Source organism: Silene latifolia, chromosome 2 (assembly GCF_048544455.1).
Source record: "Silene latifolia isolate original U9 population chromosome 2, ASM4854445v1, whole genome shotgun sequence".
Classification (NCBI taxonomy): Eukaryota; Viridiplantae; Streptophyta; class Magnoliopsida; order Caryophyllales; family Caryophyllaceae; genus Silene; species Silene latifolia.
The window spans coordinates 14500240-14527266 of NC_133527.1; the positions used below are offsets into that span (position 1 = coordinate 14500240).

Consider the following 27027-nt stretch of genomic DNA (forward strand, 5'->3'; position numbering starts at 1 on the left):
CTATGGCGCTTACTACAGAGAGCCGAAGAGAGTGGGCTATCAAATGGGCCCAAAGAAACATGTGGTTCTTGAATTTCTCCGCCAATGCTTTATGGGTGTCGGATTCTTATCTGAGGTGGAGAAAGGCTACAACTCCGGAAGAGCGCGAGAAGTTGAGGAAGCGCGAGCCCATCGACTACAAGGTGCGCGAGGGAGAGAAAGAGAAAGAGAAGCATCTGACAGAGGGAGAAGAAGAAGCCGGGTTTCAAGTTGTTCATCCTTCGAAGAAACCAAAGACTACTCCTGTCGCAGAGATGGTGATTGGCAAGAATGGAAAAGGTAGGCCTCGAGAAAGATCGTTGGTGATTAGGTCTGAAGTGGCGCAAGAGCGTCCGGCTCGAGGTCGTGACAAAAAGTATGACAAGAATGACAAGGGCAAGGGGAAGATGGAGGAATAGCCCGAGTCTTTATTATTTGATTATTATTTTTATTATTGTTGTAATAAAAAGGTGGGATTTTTAGAATCCTAGCCTATTCTATTTTTATTATGTAGCGTATTATTATTAGAAAATGAATGAAATAAAAAGGTTAAGTGGTTATGAAACCGTTGTGATTTTCTATTTATTATTCTTGTCAAATTTCAAATGCGATGCAAATGTCCTTCTATTTACATTTTAGAGATAATGGGTTGAATCCCGTGAAGGATTGCCTACGTATTCACTTAAGAAGCGAAATCAAACCCTTGCGCGTAGTTCGAGTAAATGTAAAAGAATAATTGTTCGAAGCAAGAGCTTGTAATGAACTTAGAAAAGAAGCATGAGCTTTTGCTTACTCTGAAGGTGCGAATTTAGTTTATTTGATGATATGAGGATGACGAATTTGTCAAAATGCAAGAGCACAGTGACATTAGCTTATTTCAGCTTGGCCAGGGGCCGTTTATTTAGTGTCATAAGAGCGACACGTGGGGTTACGCGAGGCGCGTTTTCATTCCTATTCTAGGCATAGTGTCGTTTCAGTTGGTCAAGGTTTGTTGGGTTTGAAAACTCATTCCCATCTAGGTCTGTGATCCTAACCACACCCCCTGGGAGTATGGATTTGACTAGAAATGGTCCGGCCCAATTAGGTTTGAATTTTCCCCGTGGGTCGACAGGTAAAAGAGCTCTAACCGATTTAAGCACTAAGTCTCCTTTGATGTTTCTTGGCATAACCCTTTTGTTGAAAGCTCGTTTGATACGTGCTTGATATGTTTGGACATTATGCAAGGCGCGTAGCCTACGTTCATCCAGGAGGATGAGTTCTTCATATCTATCCCTCTTCCAATCGGCTTCTGGGATTTGACTTTCTAGTAAAATACGCAAGGATGGTATTTCTAGCTCGACTGGTTGTACAGCTTCCATGCCGTAGGTCAAATAGAAAGGAGTAGCCCCAGTGGGCGTCCTGACAGATGTACGATACCCCCATAAAGCAAAGGGTATCTTGCTTGGCCAATCTCTATAGTTGTCAATCATTTTCTTGAGAATCGTGACAACGTTCTTGTTTGCCGCCTCTACCGCGCCGTTAGTTTGTGGTCTATAGAGCGAAGAGTGGTGATGCTTAATCTTGTATTTGGCTAGCAATTGCTCGGTTTCAGCTTGGAAATGTGATCCGTTATCGCTAATGATCTCATGTGGGCAACCATATCGACAGATGATGTTGTTTTGTATGAATTTTGCCACATTTTTAGCCGTAAGACCAGTGTAAGAAGCCGCTTCTACCCATTTGGTAAAATAGTCGATTGCTACTAGAATGAAACAGTGACCTCCTGTTCTGGCTGGGGTTATCTTCCCGATTATGTCAATTCCCCATGCAGAAAATGGCCAAGGGGATGTCATTGTACAGAGCAATGAAGGAGGGACATGTTGTACATTCCCGAAGATTTGGCAATTGTGGCAATGTCTTACGTATTTGATGCAATCGGATTCCATTGTGGTCCAATAATATCCCAAACGTGTGATTTTCTTTGCCATCATGGGCCCACTCATGTGAGGACCGCATTCTCCGTCGTGGACTTCTTCCATCACCTTTCGTGCCTGTGAATGATCGAGGCAACGTAGGACTACACCAAGAGGTGTTCTTTTGTATAATTCTCCCTGCATGAGAATGTATTGGGAAGCTAGTAGGCGTATAGCGCGTTGTCCCCTCTTGTCCATATCTGGTGGATATGTACCATTAAGCTTAAAATTCAGGATTGCTTGGAACCGGGGTTCCTGCGCGATTTCCTCTTCATCGGTGATTTGGTGGACATAAGCCGGCTCTGACCGTCGTTCGATGCACAAAGGTATTTCCACCATGTGATCTGGCATATTTATCAATGATGCAAGTTTCGCAAGAGCGTCTGCAAATTGATTTTCTTCCCGAGGTAGGTGTAGGTAGGTTACGTGATCAAAGAATTGAGCAACTTGGTCTATTCTAGCCTGATAAGGTGCGAGGCTTTCGCTTCGGATTTTCCAAGATCCTGTAACTTGGTTAATGATTAGTGATGAATCCCCATGTACTCGGAGGTTTTTAATGCCCAAGCTTACTGCCGCTTGTAGTCCAATGAGACAAGCTTCGTATTCTGCAGCATTGTTTGTCACCTCGAAGTCGAGTTTGACAGCAATTGGTGTATGCTCGCCTTCAGGAGAAATGAGCAACACTCCTATTCCGAATCCTCTTAAGTTTGATGCTCCATCAAAGTATAGGTCCCAGGAGTCTGCATCAGTTTGGAGTATATCCTCGTCTGGAAAGGACCAAGTATCTATTGTTTGTGCGTCATCGATAGGATTTTCTGCGAAGAATTCGGCGACGGCGCGGCCTTTTATAACTTTCAGTGGCACGTATTTGAGGTGGTTCGAGAGCATCAAGGTCCATCTTGCTAGACGTCCATTGAGGACGGGTTTCTCGAAGAGGTATTTGACTGGATCCATTTTGGAGTATATTTTGACGGAGTAGCTAAGCATGTAGTGGCGTAGCTTCTTCGTTGCCCACACAAGAGCGAGGCATGTCTTTTCGAGTTGTGAGTATTTGCACTCGTATTCCAAGAACTTCGTACTAAGGTAGTAGATAGCTCTTTCTTCACTTCGTACGGTTTGAGCCAGCATGGCACCCATGGCCGTTTCGGTTACTGTGAGATATAAACCAAGAGGTTGATCTCGTTGTGGTGGCATGAGCACTGGTGGTTTAGCCAATATCTCCTTGATCCGGTCGAATGCCTTTTGACAATCGTCATCCCACATGGTGTGGTCTGTTTTCTTGAGTTTCTTAAAGATAGGCTCACAAATCATCGTAAGTTTCGATATGAATCGACTTATATATTGTACCTTTCCTAGGAATCCTCTGACCTCTTTTTCTGTTTGAGGTTGTGGCATTTCGATCAGAGCTTTGATTTTGGAAGGATCTATTTCTATACCTCTTTGACTAACGACGTATCCCAGGAGTTTGCCAGATGTTACCCCGAATGTGCATTTCTGAGGATTGAGTCTCATGTTGTACTTTCGTAGCCTTGCGAAGAACTTGCGAAGGTTCGCAATATGCCCTTCTCTTTCCTTGGATTTGACAATCATGTCGTCTACATATACCTCAACTTCTTTGTGCATCATGTCATGTAGGAGTGTAGTTGCGGTGCGTTGGTATGTAGCTCCGGCGTTGATCAATCCGAACGGCATTACCGTATAGCAATAGGTTCCCCATTGAGTGACGAATGCGGTTTTATGCATATCTTCCATGGCCATCTTGATTTGGTTATAACCCGCGTACCCATCCATGAAGGATAGTAATGCGTGGTCCGCAGTATTGTCTACCAATATGTCGATGTGAGGTAGAGGGAAGTCATCTTTTGGACTTGCTTTGTTTAAGTCCCTAAAGTCAACACAAACGCGGATTCTCCCATCCTTTTTGGGTACGGGTACTATGTTAGCTACCCAGTCAGAATACTCGGAAACTTTGATGAACCCGGCTTTGAATTGCTTGTCAACTTCTTCCTTAATCTTTAGAGCCCATTCCGTTCTCATTCGTCTAAGCTTCTGTTTCACAGGTTTGAAACCTGGCTTAATCGGAATCCTATGTTCAGCGATATCCCTGTCGATCCCTGGCATATCTTTGTAGGACCAAGCGAAAAAGTCTTTGAATTCATTTAGGAGGTCTATGAAATCGGCCCTTTCGGTAGAGCTCAAGGTAGTCCCTATCCTAAGTTCTTGGGGTTCTAGTTCGGTTCCTACGTTGATGGGTTCGGTGTCCTCTATTACTGGTCCCCCTTCCCCTTCCTGTAGTATTTCTTTGGCTACGTAGGGAGGCATTTCGATTGAGTCTGGGTCTTGGTCATCCTCAGTATCATCGTAAACAGAATTGCACTCAAGATAACACAAAGAGTAAGCAGAACCTGATTTATTCATATTAAAATTTGAGTAAAGTTGAAAAGAAGCCAACTGATCCATGGTCAGTGGCGGCAAAGGACAAAGATGGTTGGGGCATTTCCCAAACTACTGTGACTACTCGAGACTAAGCTAGGAGAAACGAAGGGAGTGGGGATGATGACAGGAGTAGACTCTCTAATGACTTCTCTAGACTCCGACTCTGACTCCGACTCCGACTCGAACTCATCGTCTTCTGGTTCTCCTTTGAACATCTCTCCTTCTCCAGTGGTGAGCTTGAAGAGTCTTCCTTGATTGTTGGTCCATTTGATAGATTTTCTCCATCCTTTCTGCTGTTTCGCGTCGGTTTCTGTGATCAACGCGGTGGGGTTGAAGCGATCGTCTTGAAGTATCAAGGTAATGATCTCATCCTGCGCGGCCCTAACGAATCGATCTTCTCCAAACAATAGGCTAACAGCTTGTTCGTCTAAGCAAGGTGCTTGACGGGTTTTGACGGTAGGAACCGTTTCTGGAGGGATGAAGTAGCAATCGTGAAAGATCTCGATTCCGGCTAACTTTCTCTCGAGATAATGCCAAGGTTCGGGAAATCCGTGAAAGAGTTCTAACTTCCTTCTTGAACAAAGTACCCATTTAAAGTAGGGAGATAGGGCCTCATTTGGACTCCTACGTGCTTGCGGTTTTGGACTTGGGCGAGCATTTCGATAACCTCCTCTTTTGTGGGTTTGTACCCTAGTTCAAGTGGTATCCTTGTTGAGTTGCCTTCCTTGTATGGTGCGAAGGTATTCTTCCGAATAGGGTTCAAAGGCATTCCAGGGAAGTATCCCTGGGTTTTAAGTATGTGGTTGACCACCAAGTTGGAGTAGGAATTATAGTATAAGGGTACCAACTCACTTTCTATGACACTTACACTTTGGAAGCCCCCAAGTTCGTAAATAGGATCTGCAAGGACTTGATTGTTCGATTGTTTTTCGATTATTGCCTTGATGGGTGATGAAGTGATCGTCACTACTTTGCCATTTAGTGGGATCTTGATCTTTAGATGAAGGGTGGATGTTACCGCTTTGGAAGCGTGAATCCATGGCCTTCCCAGAAGTATGTTGAAGGAAGCCTCGATGTCCACTATTTGGAAGTTAACCTTTCGTTCAATTGGCCATGTGGCTATGGTTAAGTTAGCAAGTCCTACTACTTTTCGTCGTGTACCGTCATATGCACGCACACCTTGATTGGTAGGGGTCCAATCCGACTCTTTCATGCCTAGCTTGTATGCCGTTTTGAGGAGTATGACGTTGACTGCAGAGCCATCATCCACCAAGGTCATTGGCACATTCTTCTTTAGACAAATGACAGTGATGTATAGAGCAAGGTTGTGACTAGCGCCAAAAGGTGGCAAATCTTCGTCCGAGAAAGTAATAGGATTACTTAGCTTTGGTGATTCTTGGAAGAACAAGTTGACTACATCTTCAGGAGTGGAGTTATGTGCTACATTTAGTTTGGCCAAAGCTTGCAGTAAAGCTTGGCGATGTGGGAATGAGCTTGCTATTAATTGCCGGTGAAAGATCGCCTTTGTTTTTCGCAGAATCGCTTAAGCAAATGGTCAGTGGAGTCATCTTCGTTGTCATTTGGTGTGACAACGTTGGTTGGACCGTTTTGAGTAGTGTTTTGATATGGACGACCCGAACGAGTTAGGTGGTCCACATCTTGGTCTTCACCATTTTGGACTATTTCCTTGACTAGGGAGTTTTGAATGAGATACTCGTCCTCATCATCATCAGCCCAAACCCCATTGATTGCAGCTAGTTCCCTCATTCTCATGATATCATCTTCTAGTCGTATGATTTGATCGACTAGTTTATCAACCACGGTGATTATTTCTTGCATAGTGGCATTTTGAGAGAAGATTAGTGGCACATGTTCTTCGGGTATTGCGTTGGGATTGCGTAAAGTTGTTACCATGTTTTCTAGTTCCCAAACTTGTCTATCCACACTCCTTGCCCATGTGATGAAGTCGGAAATGGTAGGGGAGATAGTAGAGTACGCATGTTGACTTGGATTTCGGAAATGGTAGGGGAGATAGTAGAGTCTATCCACACTCCTTGCATAGTGGCATTTTGAGAGAAGATTAGTGGCACATGTCTATCCACCTCTAGAGTACGCATGTTGACTTGGATTTCGGCATTATCCGCATATTGCTTGGAGAACTCGATTGCGGCATCCTCCCAAGTAGCGACCTTCTTGTGATCTAAAGAGTAGAACCATTGTCTTGGGATGGTATCAAGAGATGAAGGAAAGATCCTTAAGAACATCTCGGGTTTGATGCCTTTGATAGACATGTAATACTTGAAGGCACGGATGTGGTTCAAAGGGTTCTCGTGTCCCTTGAACTTAGGGATATCCGTCATACTAAAGTTAGTTGGCAATTTGGAATTGACGGCCTCATACTTGCGATTGTTCTCCCTATAAATGTCATCCCCCTTAAGGTACATCAATTGCTCCTCTAAGTATTGGAGTCTTTTCTCAGCTACAGTCATCCCCATGAGAGGATTCTCATCCCTAGATTCATCATCGGAGTTACGTAGTACTTCACTTTCATGAGGAGGCAACCTTCCCTCTATGGCATAGATACGGCCTTCGATGAGCTCAAGGCGGTCATAGGTTTGTTCTTGGGTAGCTTGCATTTGGGCTAGCGCGGCTAGGATTCGATCATTACTATTTTGAAGTTGGTTGAAGTTTGTTTCATCACTTGATCCGGGCATCTTGAAAACTGGATAAGAGATCGGCGACGAATCAAAACACGATCGACCATTCTAACATGCTTGCTAAAAGAGGAAAAGTTTTGACTCGTGAAGTGGGTGTGTGCCCCTTGTGTTGAGTGAGTTTTGAAGAAAGACAAGTTCTTTGAAAATGTGTGTCCTAGTCAACTATGGTGTAGTTGTAGGAGTGGACTCGAAGTGAGGTTTTGAAATGGGTTTGTGGCTCGAATTTTGACACGACAAATGGACAGAGTTTTGACCGGATTTTGCGCTAAATAAAAGCCTATTTCGAAATTTTTTTGCTTTGAAAATGGGTTTTGATTTTTTTGGAAAATCGTCATGGTTTTGTTTAGAAACGGTGATCATGTAAGGTATACACATTTATACAAGCATTATAACGGGATGCTGAGTGCATTTAGAAAAGGTTTTGGTTTAAAGGGTGGGTTGCCATACCGAACCATCAAACCCGAAGTCTGTGGAGAGGCTCGTGCCAAACAAGAGTAAGGCCGATTCCTAGTCCATTTCCTCAAGTAGTGAAGGCCCTTGATACAAACAAGAGTAAGCATCATGGTATGGATGACGTCAATCGCTATTCATCCTTAGGCCCAAATAAGAATTAGGACCGTTTAGACGGGACGATTGGTCGAATGGGTTGGGTTGGGCCTAGGAAGGCCGAATAAAACGATCTAGGAAGACCGAGTTATGAAAACCGACAATTGCCTTGTACAAACTATTCCCTAACCTTGTTCAAGTTTCACCCTCGGCTACACGTAAGTGTATTATCCCCAGCGGAGTCGCCAAACTGTGGACAGCGGGGGGCCACGGGGGCGCTTGGGAAACAAGCGTTTGCATTTTTGTATGGAGTCGCCACCAATTTTTATGGGAAATTGAAACCATTCGAGTACCTCGTGTCATGTCAAGACACAAAGTAAAGACATGAACACTAAGCAATCGTTGCCCTTAGCATTCAATGTCTAGAATGACTCTCGTGGATGCCAATGAACACGGGTGTTCACAGATATCTGGAGTAAGGGGTGAGGGTACGTATTAGGAAGCTCTTTTGATCGAACACCTAATCCCGCCCGCCTCGATAGCGGCCTCTACTAATGATTAGGGAAGTTATTCGTACTCGATATATCGTCGGCTATATGCATGCAATGCAACATCCAAGTTTTAATCCTAACATGTGAGAATTAGGCTAAGTCGGTGAACACGTAATTAGCATACAATTGGGTCGAAGTAGGATTTAATGCTCATTTACATGTGAAAACATACAAGCAATAGAAGAAATACAATAATTATAAATTATAATAATAAAAATTACAATAATTACATCGGAATAGGCGATTTATGTCGAAAATACCTTTAAAACGGATAATTTGAGAAAAAGAATAAGAATACAATTACGAACAGAAATTTAGCGTGATATTACGAATAATAGCTAGTTAATACGTAAACTAATTAAACTAGGTCAAGGCAGAAACGGAGTTCAGGGACAGAACTCAGCCAGGAACAGGCGCAGCAGAGCAGTGTCCTTTGGAATAGGCGCAGCAGACGCTGCGTCTGTTCCTTGGCTCAGTTCTGGCTGTGAAGCCGCAATTGCAAGCCGTTAATGTTAATTGGTGATTTAGTGATCAATTGGTATTATTTACTCGGATGGAAGTGATTAGCAGGTTATTTAACATATGAATGGGTCATAGAAACGATAAAACATGAATGAGACGGATGCAAACGGATTAATTACAAGATGGAATAATGACAGAAGTGAAAAATATTAATGAGTCAAATAAATTAATTCAATTAATTAGGTTAGATACGATGGTTTAATGACGAATATGCGATGAACATGTGAATAAGCAGATGTAACTATATCAAAGACGAATTCCAGAAACCCAATATGGATGAATTGAATCTCTACAACCCGGAATTGAATTTAATGACGAAAAACCCGCAAATATCGGATTATAAGGGATTTAAGTCGGATTTGTGATGATTAAATATACATGTTAGTGATGATGATTAAATATACATGTGAATTATATGCTATCATGGTGAAGAATTAACAAACAAACGAAACAAATAAAGAACTTGACGAACAACAGAGGACGAACGAAGAAGAAAGGAAGCAGGAACTGCGGCAGCCTCACGAAGAGGCGCAGCAGGAACTGCGCTCCTTCGAAGAGGCGCAGCAGTTGCTGCGTCCTTTCTCGACGGTTATCTACTGGAAATCCGTAAAAGAGAGGTTTTAAAGCATGGTTTTAAAAATCGGTTTTAACAGTATTTTCGACATAAACTTTACAATTGTGATAATACAATAAATAAAAGAGAGATTTACACCCTCAGACTTACATGTTGACGAAACGAGAAGGACTAAGATATCGAATAGTGATGCTCGACGCGAATGCAAAGAAAGTGCCCTCGTAAGAGGAAAACGATTAATTAATTAAGTTGATTGAGTGGAGTTGGTCAAATTGGTCGGTCATGCAAACGGGGAGGCTGGTACTCAGAATTCAGAAGGATCCGAGCTTACGTGGTCGAGTGTTCAAGCACGTAGACGCCAAAAAGTAAGAACAAAGTCTAGAATGCAAAGGGAGAAGAGAAGGGCGGACACTCGCGTGAGAAATATGAGGAGCGAAGGCTCCTATTTATACTAATCACGTGAATTAGGGTTTCGGAGACTCTTTGGAAGTGGATCTCGGAAAGATATGAAAAAGATATGAGAAATATGCAGAAAAGGGCCTGGGAAGAGGCGCAGCAGCCACTGCGTCTCTTGGAAGAGGCGCAGCACCTGCTGCGTCTGTTCCCAAGTGGTTTCCTCCTGCAGAAGAAAGATTTCCGTGTTTGAGTTATGGTAGGACGGAAATAATCCGGTTTTCCTTAATATCTTATGTGAATATTACGGAAAATTGCTTACTAAAAGATAAAATTTATGAAATATGGAATAGAAATATCCGGAACATTTCAGAACATTCTGACTCGGGTTTTAGCGGTTATCAGAAAATGGAGACGGTTTTAGGCCCGGACTCCGAATGTACTCTAATTACTGTCAAAACGACCGTATCGGGACGTAGATGACAACTAAGAGGTAGACATTAATATTTGAGCAATCACTTGACGATAATCTTACGAATTGTCACAAATCGTTCCGCGTACCAAACATGCGGCCCAATCATCACCGGGTGGTTTGCGGGAGGTGCAGAAATGAGGTATCTACAAACATATTTAGTTTTGTTATCTAATATCATAAAATTATATTTTTGATTAAAAAAACTCTAAAGGAAGAAAAATACAGTCAAAGTGCACTTCAAGACCACCCAAAAATATTTGGATATACGCACTAAGGTCCGAGTATAGGTAATAACTTGACGTGAATGGTTGTGATTGCAAAATTGCGTTTCGGAGAAAGCTTTATCGCGCAGATTACATTATTTGTTTAAATATTTCATAATATTTATAGATTTTTTATACGAGGCTTATAAAGTTGTAATAATATTCATGTATAGTATCTTCTGTCACTATCGTGAATTTAATAAAAACATATAAATCACGAGATGTAATGAGTATCATTCCACCCAAAAAAAGTACTCGGTCATAATATTCATATTGAAAATAGTAGCAAATTAGTTTTGAGGGTTATATGAGACAAACATTATAATACGGTCTTATATAAAACGGATATGTACATTTTTAGTTGGTTGTACAATAAGTTGAAGGTTGCTTGGTTGCCGATATGAAAATAGGAAGGAGTAGAAGTTCCCATGAATTAAAAAAAAAAAAAAATCTAAGCTTGAATTTGATCATAGATATTTAATTTTTTCATTGTTTTATATAAATTGGAGCAATTATATTTATATATCTCATATGATGAAAAAGTAACAACGAATGTTGAATTGTATTGGGAGGTATATAACTTTAAAATTGGTAGGAGGATTACATATATCAGTAGCAAAAAAACACTTCGTATTATGCGTAATTAAGCTTGACATTAGAAATAACAACATATGTAGGATCATATTTGAGTGTTTATTTTGCTTTTTACATAAATAAATTGCAGTACTCTGTATTATGCAAATAATAAGTTTTACAGATATTAAAGAGTAGTTTCTTAATTCCAATGAGAAAATTGTAAATAATTAATTATTTTCTACTTCTAATAGGAAAATTTAATTCCATTAAGAAAATTGTAAAGAATTAATTATTTTCTACTTCTAATAGAAAAATTAATAATCTCCTAAGTCTAATAGGAAAATTCTTAAAAAAAAAAAAGTCTCTTTTAGTTATATATACTAGTTTGGATGCCCGTGCGTTGCAACGGGATAATTAACTTAGTAAAAAACATTGTTGATAAGGTCTTAATATTTACATCTTATGTCTAATCATTTATTTAGATATGATCAAAAGTCAAAACATCTTATTTAAGAGACGCAAAAGATGTTAGGTTGATACCTAAGTTCCAAGGATGCCCCATAAGACCACTACATCTTATGTTAATCTTTCGATGTGGACAATTCTATTATTTTTATATAATCCTACATTATTTTTCAATGTGGAACATATAACATACTAAGAAGTACACAATTTTATATATGTACAAATTATATGAAATCTATACGCTAATGATATCATTTTTACCACGAATCAAATTATGTTATTTTCATAATTTTCTTAATGATATTTTTTTGCCAAATGAAATGTAAAATTTTTTATATAAAAATTAGAAACATCACTTGAATATAATATAGGAAATAAATTATAATAATTAATAGATTCTTCACTTTATTTTTTACATCAAAAAATATTATTTATGATACTTTCCTAAATTAATTTTTAAGATCACCCCACGTTATGATAATTTTCTGATGTGGGACAATTCAACAATTTATATGTAGTATATTTACCACACCTACATTATTTTTCAATGTGAGACAAATAACACGAAAAAGTACACCATCTTTTTTGCACCTATTTCGATATCCAACCCGATTTAATAATGAGAAAATATTATTTGATTCCTTGCAATATGTAAGACAAAATATGGTCATGTGGGATCTTATTTGATTCACCTATAAAGTACAATGAGAATATCAAATTTTTAAATTTTTTATAATGTAAACTTAAAGATATTACGTTAATTTGTGACTTGGCAAGTGTGTAAATGAAAATGTTGTATTTGGAATTAAATGGAGAGAGTACTATTTATTAATATTCGTACGTTTTTTTATAATACTTTTTTTGGCAAATGAGATGTATAAGTTTTTATATAAATATTAAAAACATCACTTGAATATAATACATAATGTAGAAAAAATATGTATATATCATACTGTGAAAATAATGATATAAACTCTTAAGAGCTCTCCAAAACAATACTTAAGAGACTCAAAATGTTTTTGGTTGGTATATAGGTTTCAATGATGACTCCTATTTATAATCATAGGATCACTCATCTTATGTTAATCTTTCGATCTGGGACAATTTTATAATTTATACGTATTATAATCACCACACTAACATTGTTTTTCAATGTGGGACATATAACATATTAAAAGAAGTACACCATCTTTAATACTCGTATGTGCAAATCATATGAAATCTATACTCTAATGAAAGCATTTTTTTACCACGAATATAATTATATTATCTTCATAATTTTTATAACAACATTTTTTTGCCAAATGAAATGTCAAAGTTTTTATATAAAAATTAGAAACTTATCATGAATATAAAATAGGAAATATAGATATTATAATAATTAAAAGATTCTCCACTTTATTTTTTATGTGGAAAATATTATTTATGAAACTTTCCTAAATTATTTTTTGATGATACTATATTCTAATGCTAACATTTATTTACCACGAATCTAATTATTTAATTTTCAAAAAAAAAATATATTGCTTTTTTGCTAAATGAGATGTATAAGTTTTTTTATAAAAATTATAAACATCACTTGGACATAATCTAAAAAATATATATATCATATCGTGGAGATAATGATATAAACTCTTAAGAGCTCTCCAAGACAATGCTTAAGAGACTCAGAAGGTTTTGGGTAGGTATTTAGGTTCTAAGGATGCCTTCTATTTATAATCATATGATCAACCACCTTATGCTAAACTTTTGATGTGGGACAATTCTATTATTTATACGTAATATATTCACCAAACCGACATATTTTTCAATGTGGGACAAATAACATACTTAGAAACACACCGCCTTTTTCGCACATAGTTCGACATCTAACCCGGGTTAATAATAATGAGCAAATACTATACTCCCTCGACTCAAGACCAAATACAACATTTCTTTTTTACACAATAAAATCTTTACGATTCGTTGCAATATGTAAGACAAAATATGGTCATGTAGGATCTTATTTGATTCACCTATAAAGTACAATGAGAATATCAAACTTTTAAATTTTTTATAATGTAAACTTAAAGATATTACGTTAATTTGTGACTTGGCAAGTGTGTAAATGAAAATGTTGTATTTGGGATTAAATGGAGGGAGTACTATTTATTAATATTCATACGTTTTTTTTTATAATACTTTTTTTGGCAAATGAGATGTATAAGTTTTTATATAAAGATTAAAAATATCACTTGAATATAATACATAATGTAGAAAAAATATGTATATATCATACTGTGAAAATAATGATATAAACTCTTAAGAGCTCTCCAAAACAATACTTAAGAGACTCAAAAGGTTTTTGGTTGGTATATAGGTTTCAATGATGACTCCTATTTATAATCATAGGATCACCCATCTTATGTTAATCTTTCGATGTGGGACAATTCTATGATTTATACGTATTATAATCATCACACTAACATTGTTTTTCAATATGGGACATATAACATATTAAAAGAAGTACACCATCTTTAATACCCGTATGTGCAAATCATATGAAATCTATACTCTAATGAAAGCATTTTTTACCACGAATATAATTATATTATCTTCATAATTTTTATAACAACATTTTTTTGCCAAATGAAATGTCAAAGTTTTTATATAAAAATTAGAAATTTATCATGAATATAAAATAGGAAATATAAATATTATAATAATTAAAAGATTTTCCACTTTATTTTTTATGTGGAAAATATTATTTATGAAACTTTCTTAAATTATTTTTTGATGATGTGGACATACTATATCAATGTTCTTTAACAAAATCTCATTGAAGACGGCAATATCCGTTACAAGCTTGTGACGGATACCGTTTCTTCTCACAAAATACCCATGAGAGGTGAGCGGGGAAGCACATGGGAGTGCCGCCCCATCTTGTCCCCTCTCCCTTTTTGTGAGAGGTCTTCAACTTGTGACGGGATTAGCCCATAATCGCGTCACAAGCAAGACGCTTTGATGTTCTTTTTTACTACTGTTTTATTGATTCACACTTTGGTATTTACTCTCTCCAACCTAATCCTATGTACCCATTTATTTTTGGGTAGTCTTGGAGCGACACTTTGACCATATTTTTCCTCCTTTATACATAGAGTTATTTTTAACAAAAATATAATTTTATGAAAGATATTTTATAGAAAACTAAATATATTAGTTCAAAAATTTATATTTTTTAATGAATTAACAGTCAAATTTTGACCTCTAAAAAGTAAATGAGTACATCGGATTGGATTGGATTGGATTGGAGGGTGATTAGTGTACAAGTGTGATATTAAGGTTTATAAATTTGAATATAAAACAAATTTCATGAGGGATTGTTTAGTTCAAAAGGTCGGAATGGAATAGGATAGAGTGTGATATCATAGAGGTATTGATTCCGAATCCCCTACCTTTTTATGGTTGTTTGGTTCTTTTTAAGGGGTGTTTGGTTAGGTCTTCTGAAAGGGAATGAAATAGAGTTGGTCTATTCCAGTATTTGGTTGGTGTATTATGAAATGGAGTTAGATATCCATGGATTCTAACTTCATTTCAACCCCTTGAACCAAATAATTTTAGAAAGCAATAGATTCTAGATCTCATAGCTCTATCATTCTATGGTATCATACTCCATTCCATTTCTTCATCTTAAACCAAACGACCCAAAAGATTGTATACTAAAGGAATGGAGCTTATAACCTTGGTGAAAATCAGGTGGGTATGAGATTTCAACGAATTGGAATGGAGTTAGATTCTAATTGATTATAACCCCATTCCAAGATAACCAAACTAAACATCGGAATGGACCAAATCCATTCTAACCCATTCCAATAACTCCAACCAAACAAGCCCTGAATGTATTATAAAAAGTGGTATTAGTCATAGTTATATTATATAAAGATAGTTTGTATTCCGTATTCCTTTTTTTTTGTATCTTCAATCTATTCTTTACGGGTGGCACATGGATCTAATAGGGCGAGGGCTGATTTTATAGTGGATGTTTTTATTTTTTACGAGGGGTGGAGGCGGGCTTTGGGGAAGGGGAAGAGTGTAGTCTCAACAGATACGATTACTCTCTGACGTTTACGAGTGTGATTTAGGAGATAGATAAAAGGTATTTATACACTGGGGGCTAAGTTAGTTCTTCAATGATAAGACTGATTCTGATGGGTTAGGCTGGTTAGTTGGGTAAAAATGGTTTGGATATGGAAAAAGGTTGATTGATTGAGGTATTGATTGGAGAAGTTAAATTGATAACTTTTATTTTAAAAGTGTATTATATGAAAATAAAAACTCAACATGTAATATAAATATAGGTTAAAAACATTTGAAAGATAATGTATATAAACTCAATTTTTTTTCTTTGTTACACACAAAACTAAACAATCAAATGTTATACTCCTTTCTCCAATCTAATGTTCCCTTGGGTCAGGGCATAAATTTTAATGTGGAATGACTTTATATTGTTTTCGTGAGGGTATTCTTGAAATTAATTAGGAGTGTTTATAAAAGAGGCCATAATGTGGAGTTTAAATAAGGTAGTTACAAAGACATATTTGTATATACGAGAAATAGAAAGCGGTAGTTAAATATGTCACCTAATTTACGAAGAAAGGGGAACAATTGATTGGATTGTACGAATATAGAAAGTGGGAACATTGGAATGGATTGAAGGGAATATATGTCACGTTAATATTATATGCAATTTATTTTCGCAATACATTTTTTTATTTTGTACACTATTTTTCATTTTGTTACCCTTGAGTAAAAACATTCACCAAACAAATTCTCTCAATTTCCATCAACTAGATCTTAAATCAACCAAAATTTCTTCAATTATAATGCTTAATTTGAATTCATAACAAGTATGATGTGGTGGTGGAAGAGGCGGTAGAGGTGGTCGTTCAGAGGCGGTTGTCGGGGTCAGCATAGTTGGTAGGTAGGTAGTAAGGGGTGGTGGAAGCCTAGAAATTGCAGTACCTTGTTTGAGTTTTTTTTTTTCCCATGTAGCACAAATGTACAATACACATAGGAACAAATTAAAGGGGCAATATGAGAAAGTAGTACTGCAATGGGTAAAAAACGTACTGCGAATATCAATACCCGGCCATATTATATCACTAACTTTTAATCGAGTTATTTTTCTTTTCATGATGAGAATGATTCTAGCTACACACGTTGCTTTATTATATCGTCTCAAGTGTACTATTTGAATCCATCCATTCCTTCACCATTTATCTCATACCTTATTTGCTAACCAAACAAGGAATTTTGCATGCTTTTGTTCCCCTCTCATTTCGCAACCCAACAAGGTCTTGATGGTCAAGACATTTTGTTGTTCTCTACTACTTCTCCATATAGACATGTCGTTAAGTTAGTAACCGACAAAAATCTAAAATGACAGTATATCAAACATTAGATGCACCATGAAAGCTTTACAACTAAAATAAGTAGTGCAAGACAGTATAATTATAACTTATTTTAGTATCCATGCAACGCACAGACAAAAAAACTAGTGACTAGTTAATGGAGAGTTGATACTTTTAATCAACTTGTAATTTAAAATCTTGCTAATGGTTATCGTGACTTCAAAAATCATATTGTTACTAGGTTATGACCCGAGAAAATTCACGGGGCTTTTTTATTCTACAGACATATAAATACGATTTCAAATTATATTCATATATACATTAAAAATTAAAATTTGTAGTTTTGAAGAGTATTCTTAAATCATGCTTATAAATTATATGAATAAATGTTTGGGAGTTTGAAATTATACGATTGTCACTTATAGTTATCCCATTAAAATTAAGAAAGATGTCAATTTGATTTTATAATCCGACAAAATAAACAAAGAATAATGTCGACTTAGTTCTAAAATCTAAAAAAAATTATGTCAGTGATTTAATACGAAATATGAAAAATAAGTTTAACAAAATGTTACTTTCTCCGATTCTTTGAAATTGCACCATTTTTAAGATTTGTGAATGCTATTTTAATGTAACGTTCGGGTACGCGACCGTTCATAAGAGTAGAGGAAACATATAAATTGCAACATTTTCTTATTTGCCTTGTCATGAAATTGCAATATTTCTACCTTGGTCTTGTTTTTGTGGATATAATGAATCCTTTTTTTGGGTGAGACTCGCCTCTTTTTCACAACTCGTAATGGTCGTTTCAAAAGTAAATGTTACAAGTCCAACACTACAACGAAAACGCGGGAAACTGACGAATAAAATCCAAAATTAAAAACAAGAAAAGGAAAAGGAAAAGGGTGGTGGCGGCGGCAGGGGCGGTTGTGGAAAAAAAATTAAAAATAAGAAAAGGAAAAGGAAAAAGAGAGAGGAAGAAAAGACAAAGATAATTACCTTATAGTGACGGGCCTGACGGCGACGGCTTGGTTGTGTTGGTGGTGGCGCCGGAAATGGAGGAGGGTGGTGGTGGTGTCGTGTTTTAAAAAGGTTAAGGGTTGGGATTTTTAATCGATTTGGGGGAAGTGAAATGGTAAAGTGTCGAGGGGATTGTTGCGAATTTCAGATAAAAGACACATCTGACGAATTTTCCGTCAGTTATTTAGAATTCCTGACGGAAATTCCGTCAGTATTTCCAAATTACTGACGGACATTCCGGCAGAGGCCCACTGACTCAAAAAATAATGCACCCAACTATACACGTCACAATAATTGACCCTCTGACGGAAATTCGTTCCGTCAGTAGTTTGTGATTACTGACGGAATTTCCGTCAGAGGGTCAATTATTGTGACAGTTGTGATGCACACTGGATTCAAAATATCTAATACATCTGACGGAAATTCCGTCAGTTTTTTGCTTTTATTGGCGGAAATTCCGTCAGATGTCCCAATTATTTAACAGTTGTTCTGCACTGCTGTGTGTGAGAGTCATCTAACGGGATTCCGTCAGTAATTGCATAATACTGACGGAATTTCCATCATATGTTTTTTAGCGTCATTGACTTAGTCAACGCGCCAATTATAGCTGACGAAATGTCCGTCAGGAACCTGTACTGACGGAAATTCCGTCAGAAATCCGTCAGTTTCCCGTGTTTTCTGACGACTTATTTGTTCCGTCACGATGCCGCGTTTTCGTTGTAGTGCAAATAATTGGAGGGAAAATATAATAACGTAATAGTAATTGACGTGTAAAAAGCGGATACAGTGCAAAATTACTTCTTGTTTTTGTTTGCGAAACATTCAGTTTTCTTTCCCACCTCATATAGCAAATCCATGAGATATGACTTCCTCAAATCCATAACCAAAACCCGTGAAATTCACTATTCTACAATATTACTCCCTCCTATTCACTATGATATTTCACAATGCTTTTGGGTAGTTTTTAAAAAGAATGAAATTTGTGGTGGAAAATGGAGGAAATGGAAAGTAAGAGAGGAAATGTGGGGTTACAAATCCTAAGAATCACAAATTATAGACTAATAAGAAAGTGAAAGATCTTAGAGAATTTGCCATTTTAGAAAATGTGGAAGATGTTAGAGAATAGACAATTTCAAGACTATACAACTGGATGTACAATACTATGATACATCCAAGGTTATTTTAGTCTTTTTACAAATATTTTTTTAAAAAAATCTTATTTCAATCCAATCCCCCTTCTCTCCCTTGCTTCCATATTTTTCTAACTCCTCTTCATCTTTCTCCATCATCCAGTTAATGAATCATCTTCTCCCTTAAATTATTTTAATTAATTGACTATGCGGAACAAATCATATGACGTGACTCGTGAGTCGTGAGCATCATCTTGAAGGAATTTTTTAATCCAAAATTTCTAATGCATGAAAATAGTTGAAAATCGTATTCTTTTTATATTAGGCGGTATTCTTTTTATATTAGCTCGTATTCTTGTCTTAACAACTCATATGTGCTCGTATTTTAAAACTCGTGATCCTTTTAAGCTCGTATTCTTTTTATATTCGCTCATATTCTTATCTTAATACTCCCTCCGTAGCAGACCAAAGATAACACTTACTATAAATGGACGTACCACACCAAAGGTAACATTCCTTATTTGGCCCACCACATTACCAAGTTATCCTTATACCCATTTGATATTTACACAAAATGTCATTATACATACCCCACCTACCAACCCACAATTAAACCCACAATTACATACCCCACCTATTTTTTCCCTTTTTACCCTTACTTTTTCCACTTTTTCTTAAATACTCCATTTTTCCCTACGTTACCTTTGGTGTGGTACGGAGGGAGTAGCCCGTATTCTTATGTGCTCGTATTTTTAAGCTCGTGATCCTTTTAAACTCGTATTCTTTTTACATTAGCTCGTATTCTTATCTTAATAGCTCGTATTTTTATGTACTCGTATTTTTAAGTTCATGATCCTTTTAAGCTCGTATTCTTATTTTAATAGCTCGTAATCTTATGTGCTCATATTTTTTAACTCATATTCTTTTAATAATAGTTCGTATGATTGGTATAGAAATTTACCTCAAAGTATTGTTATATGCATTTTTCCTTCTTGATGATGATGTAAATTTGCTTCTCGTTCACCGAAATATTGTTAGATGCGTTTTCGAAAATTTTACCCGGGAGTTTTAGTCAATCAAAGTTTATTCCATCAAAACACTTTGACCGATCATAATTCCGACTACGAATTCAGAAAAAGAACGGTTTTTTCCCAAAACGGAGATCTCGTGAAGACGTATGTACAATATGGAAAAAAGATTTACCACTTTCCGAAGTCGTAGCTAAGAGTTATTGCCAGTCAAATTTTTTTCTCCAAAAAAGAAGGGTACAATTGAAAATATCCCAATATATTAAATTCAATTAGGGAAGTTCATATTACATTTATTTAGTTTGCCTTTTTTTTGGAAACTTTATGACTTAAATGGTCATTTTGGTAATTAAATTTATAAGATGGTCATTAGAAAATAGTTTGAGTTAAACGGTTATTTTGGCAAAAGACTCTAGAATTTTCCCGTCTAAGTGATATACTACTATAAAATGTTTTCTTCTTATTTGATCATATATACTATCTATATTTACTACAATATTTGCATACTAATTAATTTTATACGATAATATTTTTGCGCTAAATATGGGGACAAAATCTTTACATAAATTATTGTTTAGCCACTTTTCAAAACGGAGTTGAATACCATAAATTTGATAGACAAAGACACAAAGTCTCTATTACCTTTATCTAAAAAAATGCGTTTTCGCGCGGGTTTTACACTAGTGAGTTTACAATTATTAAAATAATCAAAAGCAAATTGAGATGGGGAGGAAATGTAATAGTCTCCACCCACATGGGTTGATTTATTTCTTAAAAAAAGAAAGTTATTTAAACACCCAAAAAAAAGAAAGTACTCCGTATAAACTATTGACCGAGATATAGGGAGTATATCTTATGAAAAGGGTTCGTCATTTAGTTGTTTTATATACAAAAAATAAACAACAAGGTCACCGTGACAATATAGTCAAACATACACCTACACATAAACGCCCCGTGAATTTCACATTTTCACGTGCACAAGAACTAGTTATAAACTTAGGGGTTGTTTGGTTGCCTCATAAAAACACAGGAATTCCAAAATCCCATGAATTATGATTTAAGGCTCTTGTTTGGTTACCCATTTTTTTTAAAAATGGAGGAATCTAGAGTTCCATAGGAACTCTAATTCCTGTATCATGTGGGAAGTGGCTGACCAAGCCCCCCCTAGGTCATTCCCAATTCCTGCGTTTTTTTACTAGTGATGTTTACTATTCTACCCCTATTAAAAACACACCCATTTCATTTTCTACTTTCTCTATTTACCGTCATCTTCTTCACACATCCTTTTTTTCCTCCTGTGCAATCTTCATCTTCACTTCAACAGGTTTTTTTCCTCCTCTCTCTTGCTATCTCAATTATTTTCTTTTGCTACTATAATCTATGGTACATAAAAAAATTAAAAATCATGGAATATTGGTAATCAATTAACCAATTTATAATTGTTAAAGTTTGATAATTGTTAAAGAGGAAACAGCAAACCATACGTACAACTTGAGTGAATATAATATGGAGCAAAATGGAATATGGGAGGAAGAATGTGATGTAGATGGAGTATGTATCGAGTTATCTCTGAATAGTAGGCAGGGCCACATCATAAAGTATTTTACATGTTTTAAGCATTCGACTGTTTTTTATTTTTACTGTATTACATTTTGGATATCTCTACGTGTTTCGAGTAATGCTTTTCAGAATGTAATTCCTCGGATCAAATTGTCCAAATGAATTTATAGAATTACAAGAACAACTATTCTTGCTTGTGACGGGCTATTTTCGTCACAAACTTGTGACCTCTCACAAAAAGTGGAGAGGGGACAAGATGGGGCACCCCATGTGCTTCCTCACTCACCTCTCATGGGTCATTTGTGAGAGAAAATGGTATCCGTCACAAGCTTGTGACGGATATCGCCGTCACAAATGAGAATTTGTGTTACAAGAATTACAAGAATCTATTTTACGTGTTTCGAGTAAGCTCCATATGCTTCGCTCGGGTTCCCGGTCGGGTTCGCATCAGTTGATGTCGCATCAGTTTGACACCTTAGAAGAATTCCATTACTTGGCAAAACTATTTTGGTTGTACCTCCCTTTCTATTTTAGTAAAAGGGTAAAATAGTATTTACAACAAAAATTCATAGGAATTGGGTTATCCAACCAAACAACATACAGGAATTTATTTCATGGGAAGTGTCAATTCCTTGATGGCAACCAAACAAGTTTTGGGTATTTCCCATGAATTACATGTAGGAACTCAATTCATGTGAATTTCTACTTCCCACATGAAATTAATTCCTCCATGAACCAAACAACCCCTTAATATGGGTGGTTATTTATGCTAAAGATACGTTAATCAACTAGTTTATTAGATTTAATGAAGTTGAATTTTAATTATCATATACAACGAAGACTTAAAAACGAAAATTTAACATTTTGGTCCAAGACAGAACCAGGCCGATAAATACGAAATTGGCCAGTCCAAGACCGAAATTTTCAGATTCAGTTTTTGGTCCACCTTCATATTTTTTTCGGTCTTCAACCCGTTCCAGTTCAATTAAGTCCGAGTTTAGATTGATGCTCACCCGACCCTGGCCCCCTACGGGCACCCGTGAGAAATCGAGAAAACGCGGAATTATTTCCCGTTAACATTTTGTTCCCCGCCTAACGGAGCAACTTTATAAAACCCCCTCCAACAAGAAACTCAGCTCACAATATCGATAATTTTCACTCTCTCTCATCAAAATCTCTCTCTAAAACAGACGCCCACACACACACAAATTAACACCACATCATATCGCTCACGCCATTTTTTCGACATTCTTCTTCTACTACTATAATGCCGGAAATGTACGCACTCAAGTACGTATCACTCTTATTTAATTTAATCGCCGTCTTTTCCAACAATTATTCCAACTTACTAAGCTTTTCAAGCAATTTTACCTGATTTTTTTTTGTGTTTCTTCGAAATAATCACCGCGTTTTTATCGGAAAATTTTCATCACGTTTTGTCGTATCCGTAACTGATCAAATGAATGATTTTTGTGTGTTTTATCGCAGATCTGAAGAACAGAGCCAGCAAATGCAGCTAGTTCAGAGAGAGGAACTTGAAGACGAGGAGGACTTGTTCGAGACGATCGATAAGCGTATTTTTCTTAATCTCACATCGTATCGCTTAATTTGAAGTTTCTGATATTTTTGAGCTTGAATTTCTGTTGCTTAGTCGCGTATTTGCTAAATTTTGAAATTACTGATTTTCTCATAGCTTGAAAAGCTTGATTTTCATGTTATTGATATTCTTAGAGCTTGAATTCTGTTGTTTAGTTGCTTAATTTGTTTGATTTTGTTATTTAAGTTCAATACCGCGAATTTTAATCCACAAATTCATCTGACGTTTATTCTTTTGTATCGTTATTGTGTATAAATGTAATTTAAGGAAGTTTTATGTTGAGTAAATGTTACGGAATACTTAATTGTTTTTTTGCTATAATGTCTCGTGCTGTAAGTTTTGTGATATACTCAAGTTTCTGAGATAAATTCAGTAATATCGCAAATTCCTACTCTGAATTCTGTTCGCAGATACGTAGGAATTCGTTTATTTGTTTTAGGCGTTATTATTTTCTTTAAAATTGAAGTTATCTCAGTCGATTGATTGTGTTTTAAAGAGGTTCGATCTGCTAGTTTTATCCATGTGCATTTCGTCTCTTGAATGTCATCAAGTCATTCCGCGTATTATTAGCACTTGACAGGTGAAATCGATTTAATCTGACTGCATATTGTTACAAATTTACAAGAACGAAACTCAGCTTCAAATTTTGAAGCTGTCCTGCATTTCTTTTTGTGCTATAGGTGATTAATGTTCATGATCTATATTTTGTCGCTTATGAATAAGTTGCGGTCTGATATTGAGAGTTTGATATTTAGAATTTGAAATTCTAGAGTTCCGTTTTTCTGTATTGCAACTGCATAAGCATAATCGCACTGAGTTTAATTAAAGAGCAATGACTCATGACTGGCTCCAAAATTTTCCAATATATGGAAATTTGTAGCTTCTGCTTCTGCCTTTAGTAGTTCAGCATTTTATTAAGTCATTTTGTGTCCCAATCTATTTAATCGTTGTGTCTAAAGCTTGCCTGTTTGCGTTTGGAACTCCGAACTTCAAAGTTTATAATTCTCTGTGTGTTTATTGGATTGCGATTAAAATGTATGCTCCATATAATTATTTATGAAACTTCTGGTATTGTCATCTAACTAACTCTCCACCTTTTAATCATTGCAACATTTTAAGTGATCACTCACGGAATCAATGCCGGTGATGTCAAGAAGCTTCAAGATGCTGGCATTTACACATGCAATGGCCTGTTGATGCACACAAAGAAGGTTATGCAGCGTTCTAACTATCATTATACTTGAGTTTTTTTTTTTCTGTGTTTCCTCAGTATGTTTTGTGTCTCTTACAATCGCATGTTTAATTGTTTAGAGTCTTACTGGAATCAAAGGACTATCTGAGGCCAAAGTTGACAAAATCTGTGAAGCAGTTGAGAAAATAGTGGTTAGTAGCCAACTGTTACGGATTTCAATTAATATTTGCTGTCACTGACTCTCATAGTGTTGAACTAATTATGCTTACACTGATCTACTTTATATCAGAATTACGGTTACATTACTGGAAGCGATGCATTACTCAAGGTCAGATACTGTTTTCTACTTCCTCTAACATTCTGATTCCAAAAGCATGAGTTAAACTATAACTGTACAACTATGTTTTCTCAATTGTCACACTAACAACCACTTTAATCGTCATTTGTAACAGAGAAAATCAGTCGTCCGCATTACCACTGGAAGCCAGGCATTGGATGAGCTTTTGGCAGGTAAATTCCGTTTGGGAAATTTTAGTGTGATAAATACAAGTATACAACTACACTTCTGAAAGCAAAATTTTGATGAATGGTTGTTTTCTGGAATTAAAGGTGGAATTGAAACTTCAGCAATAACTGAGACATTTGGAGAGTTTCGGTGAGAAACTATAAGATTTATCTACTGAATCATCGTTTTTTTTATCTGATCTTTTCTGTGAGTGTTGTGGACATCACAGATCTTTGCTCAGTTCATAACCAAAGCTCTGCTTGCTGCATTTTTTCCATGCTTGTGTTCGACATTAGCAAAATACAAGTTTTTGCTTTGACATGTAATACAACTATACGAGTCTCATGGCTAATTTATTTGCACTTCTAACACCGTGCATCATCATAATTGGCTCAGATCTGGGAAAACACAGCTAGCTCATACTTTATGCGTCACCACTCAGGTAAGCCTTCTGACTTTGCCAGCTGACATGTTATTTCTGCTGTATCGTAATACCCAGCATCAAACTCAGTGCATATAGTTTAGTATGATGATCAATTACGGAGTAGTACGTGCTTGTGGTAGTTATTCTATATAGTACTTTGGTGAATAATATTTCAGAGTGACTTCTAATTCTCTGATAAGGGATTCGAAAGCATGAATGTCTTATGCGCTGTAGCTTGTATGACTTAAGTGGAAATCCAGATGCACATATTAGATCTGTACACTGTTCAATCATTTTACTTATGCTACGTAATAATCCTGATTTGCAGCTCCCAACGAGCATGAAAGGAGGAAATGGAAAGGTCGCCTACATAGATACTGAAGGAACCTTGTATCCACACCCTATATACGTATTTTGCTTGGTTTTACGGCAGAAAACATTTTTGTACATGATGTGCATTTAGCTGTGTTTCTCCTTTACCTTTTTACTACCAGCCGACCTGACCGCATAGTGCCTATTGCTGAAAGGTTTGGTATGGATGCTGCAGCTGTTCTGGACAATGTAAATGGGAACTGTCTCTTACTCTTAAGATTTAAGCAATATCTCGAGATCATTTCACTGACTATTGCCTCCTCCTTTCAGATCATCTATGCTCGTGCATATACTTATGAGCATCAGCACAACCTTCTTCTCGGCCTGGCAGCAAAAATGGCCGAGGAACCCTTTCGACTGCTGGTGAGTTACTGCTGATGCTAGTTTTCTATTGTTCTATACTGCCGAACACCTGAAATTAATGACTTCGTTCTCATTGATATGTCTAGATCGTAGATTCTATAATTGCACTCTTTCGAGTTGATTTCTCTGGAAGAGGTAAGCTGGCAGAGCGCCAGGTAAATTCAGTCAACGCCAATTTAGTCACATTTATTTGTTCTCTATACTCAATTTAATTTCTGGATTCACGACTCAAAACTAAATTGCTTTTGCAGCAAAAACTCGCTCAGATGCTGTCACGTCTGATTAAGATAGCTGAGGAATTCAATGTGGCAGTTTATCTCACTAATCAAGGTACTAGGTTTTTTTTAAATGCCATAATTAAGAATGTAAGTCGAAACCATACTATCGTGCTCACGTGTTCAAACATGGTTGCAGTAATTTCTGATCCAGCTGGAGGAGTATTCGTGTCAGACCCAAAGAAACCAGCTGGTGGTCATGTACTTGCTCATGCCTCGACTATTAGGCTGATGTTCAGGAAGGGCAAAGGTGAACAGCGTATCTGTAAGGTGTTTGATGCTCCCAATCTGCCAGAGGGTGAAGCTATATCCTTCCCATGCTGTCAACATTTTCATGTCTTCATATATAATCACAGCAGTGTCGAGTTTTATTCCGTCAAATATTATTCTGACTTTTTCCTTGACAGAAGCACGTATTTCAGATAACTCCAGGTGGAATCGCTGATGCAAAGGACTGATTCAAGGCAGGAATTAATCACATGAATGTCAAGAAGATTGGATCTGTTTCTATAGTTCGTATGTTTTCTATGCGTTTCTACGCTTTTCATGCACTTGTATGACTGAGATAGGTATATCGCTCACTTAAGTTTGCTGAAACTGGTCTAAGTAGTCGAAAACTCGAAGCCGTTATTAGAACATATGCAGCAGTTATGAATATTGTCGGCATTTATTTTTGTCTAAAG

General features: G+C 36.6%; 1 protein-coding gene across 2 annotated transcripts; it reads left to right on the forward strand.

The window, feature by feature from the left end:
• The first annotated feature begins 22741 nt into the window (after positions 1–22741).
• LOC141642333 (meiotic recombination protein DMC1 homolog) lies at positions 22742–27026 on the forward strand. Of its 2 annotated transcripts, none has more exons than XM_074451114.1 (15): positions 22742–22906; positions 23105–23190; positions 24333–24424; positions 24525–24596; positions 24695–24733; positions 24858–24915; positions 25015–25060; positions 25307–25352; positions 25663–25724; positions 25829–25895; positions 25977–26069; positions 26156–26224; positions 26321–26399; positions 26484–26642; positions 26752–27026. In XM_074451114.1, exons 1-15 carry the CDS (start codon positions 22884–22886, stop codon positions 26787–26789), a joined length of 1029 nt encoding a protein of 342 aa, XP_074307215.1. In that variant the 5' UTR covers positions 22742–22883; the 3' UTR covers positions 26790–27026. The 2 variants fall into 2 exon arrangements, with proteins under 2 accessions (XP_074307215.1, XP_074307213.1); XM_074451112.1 differs by having other exon boundaries at positions 22743–22906; positions 26484–26650; positions 26758–27026.
• Position 27027: the final 1 nt, after the last annotated feature.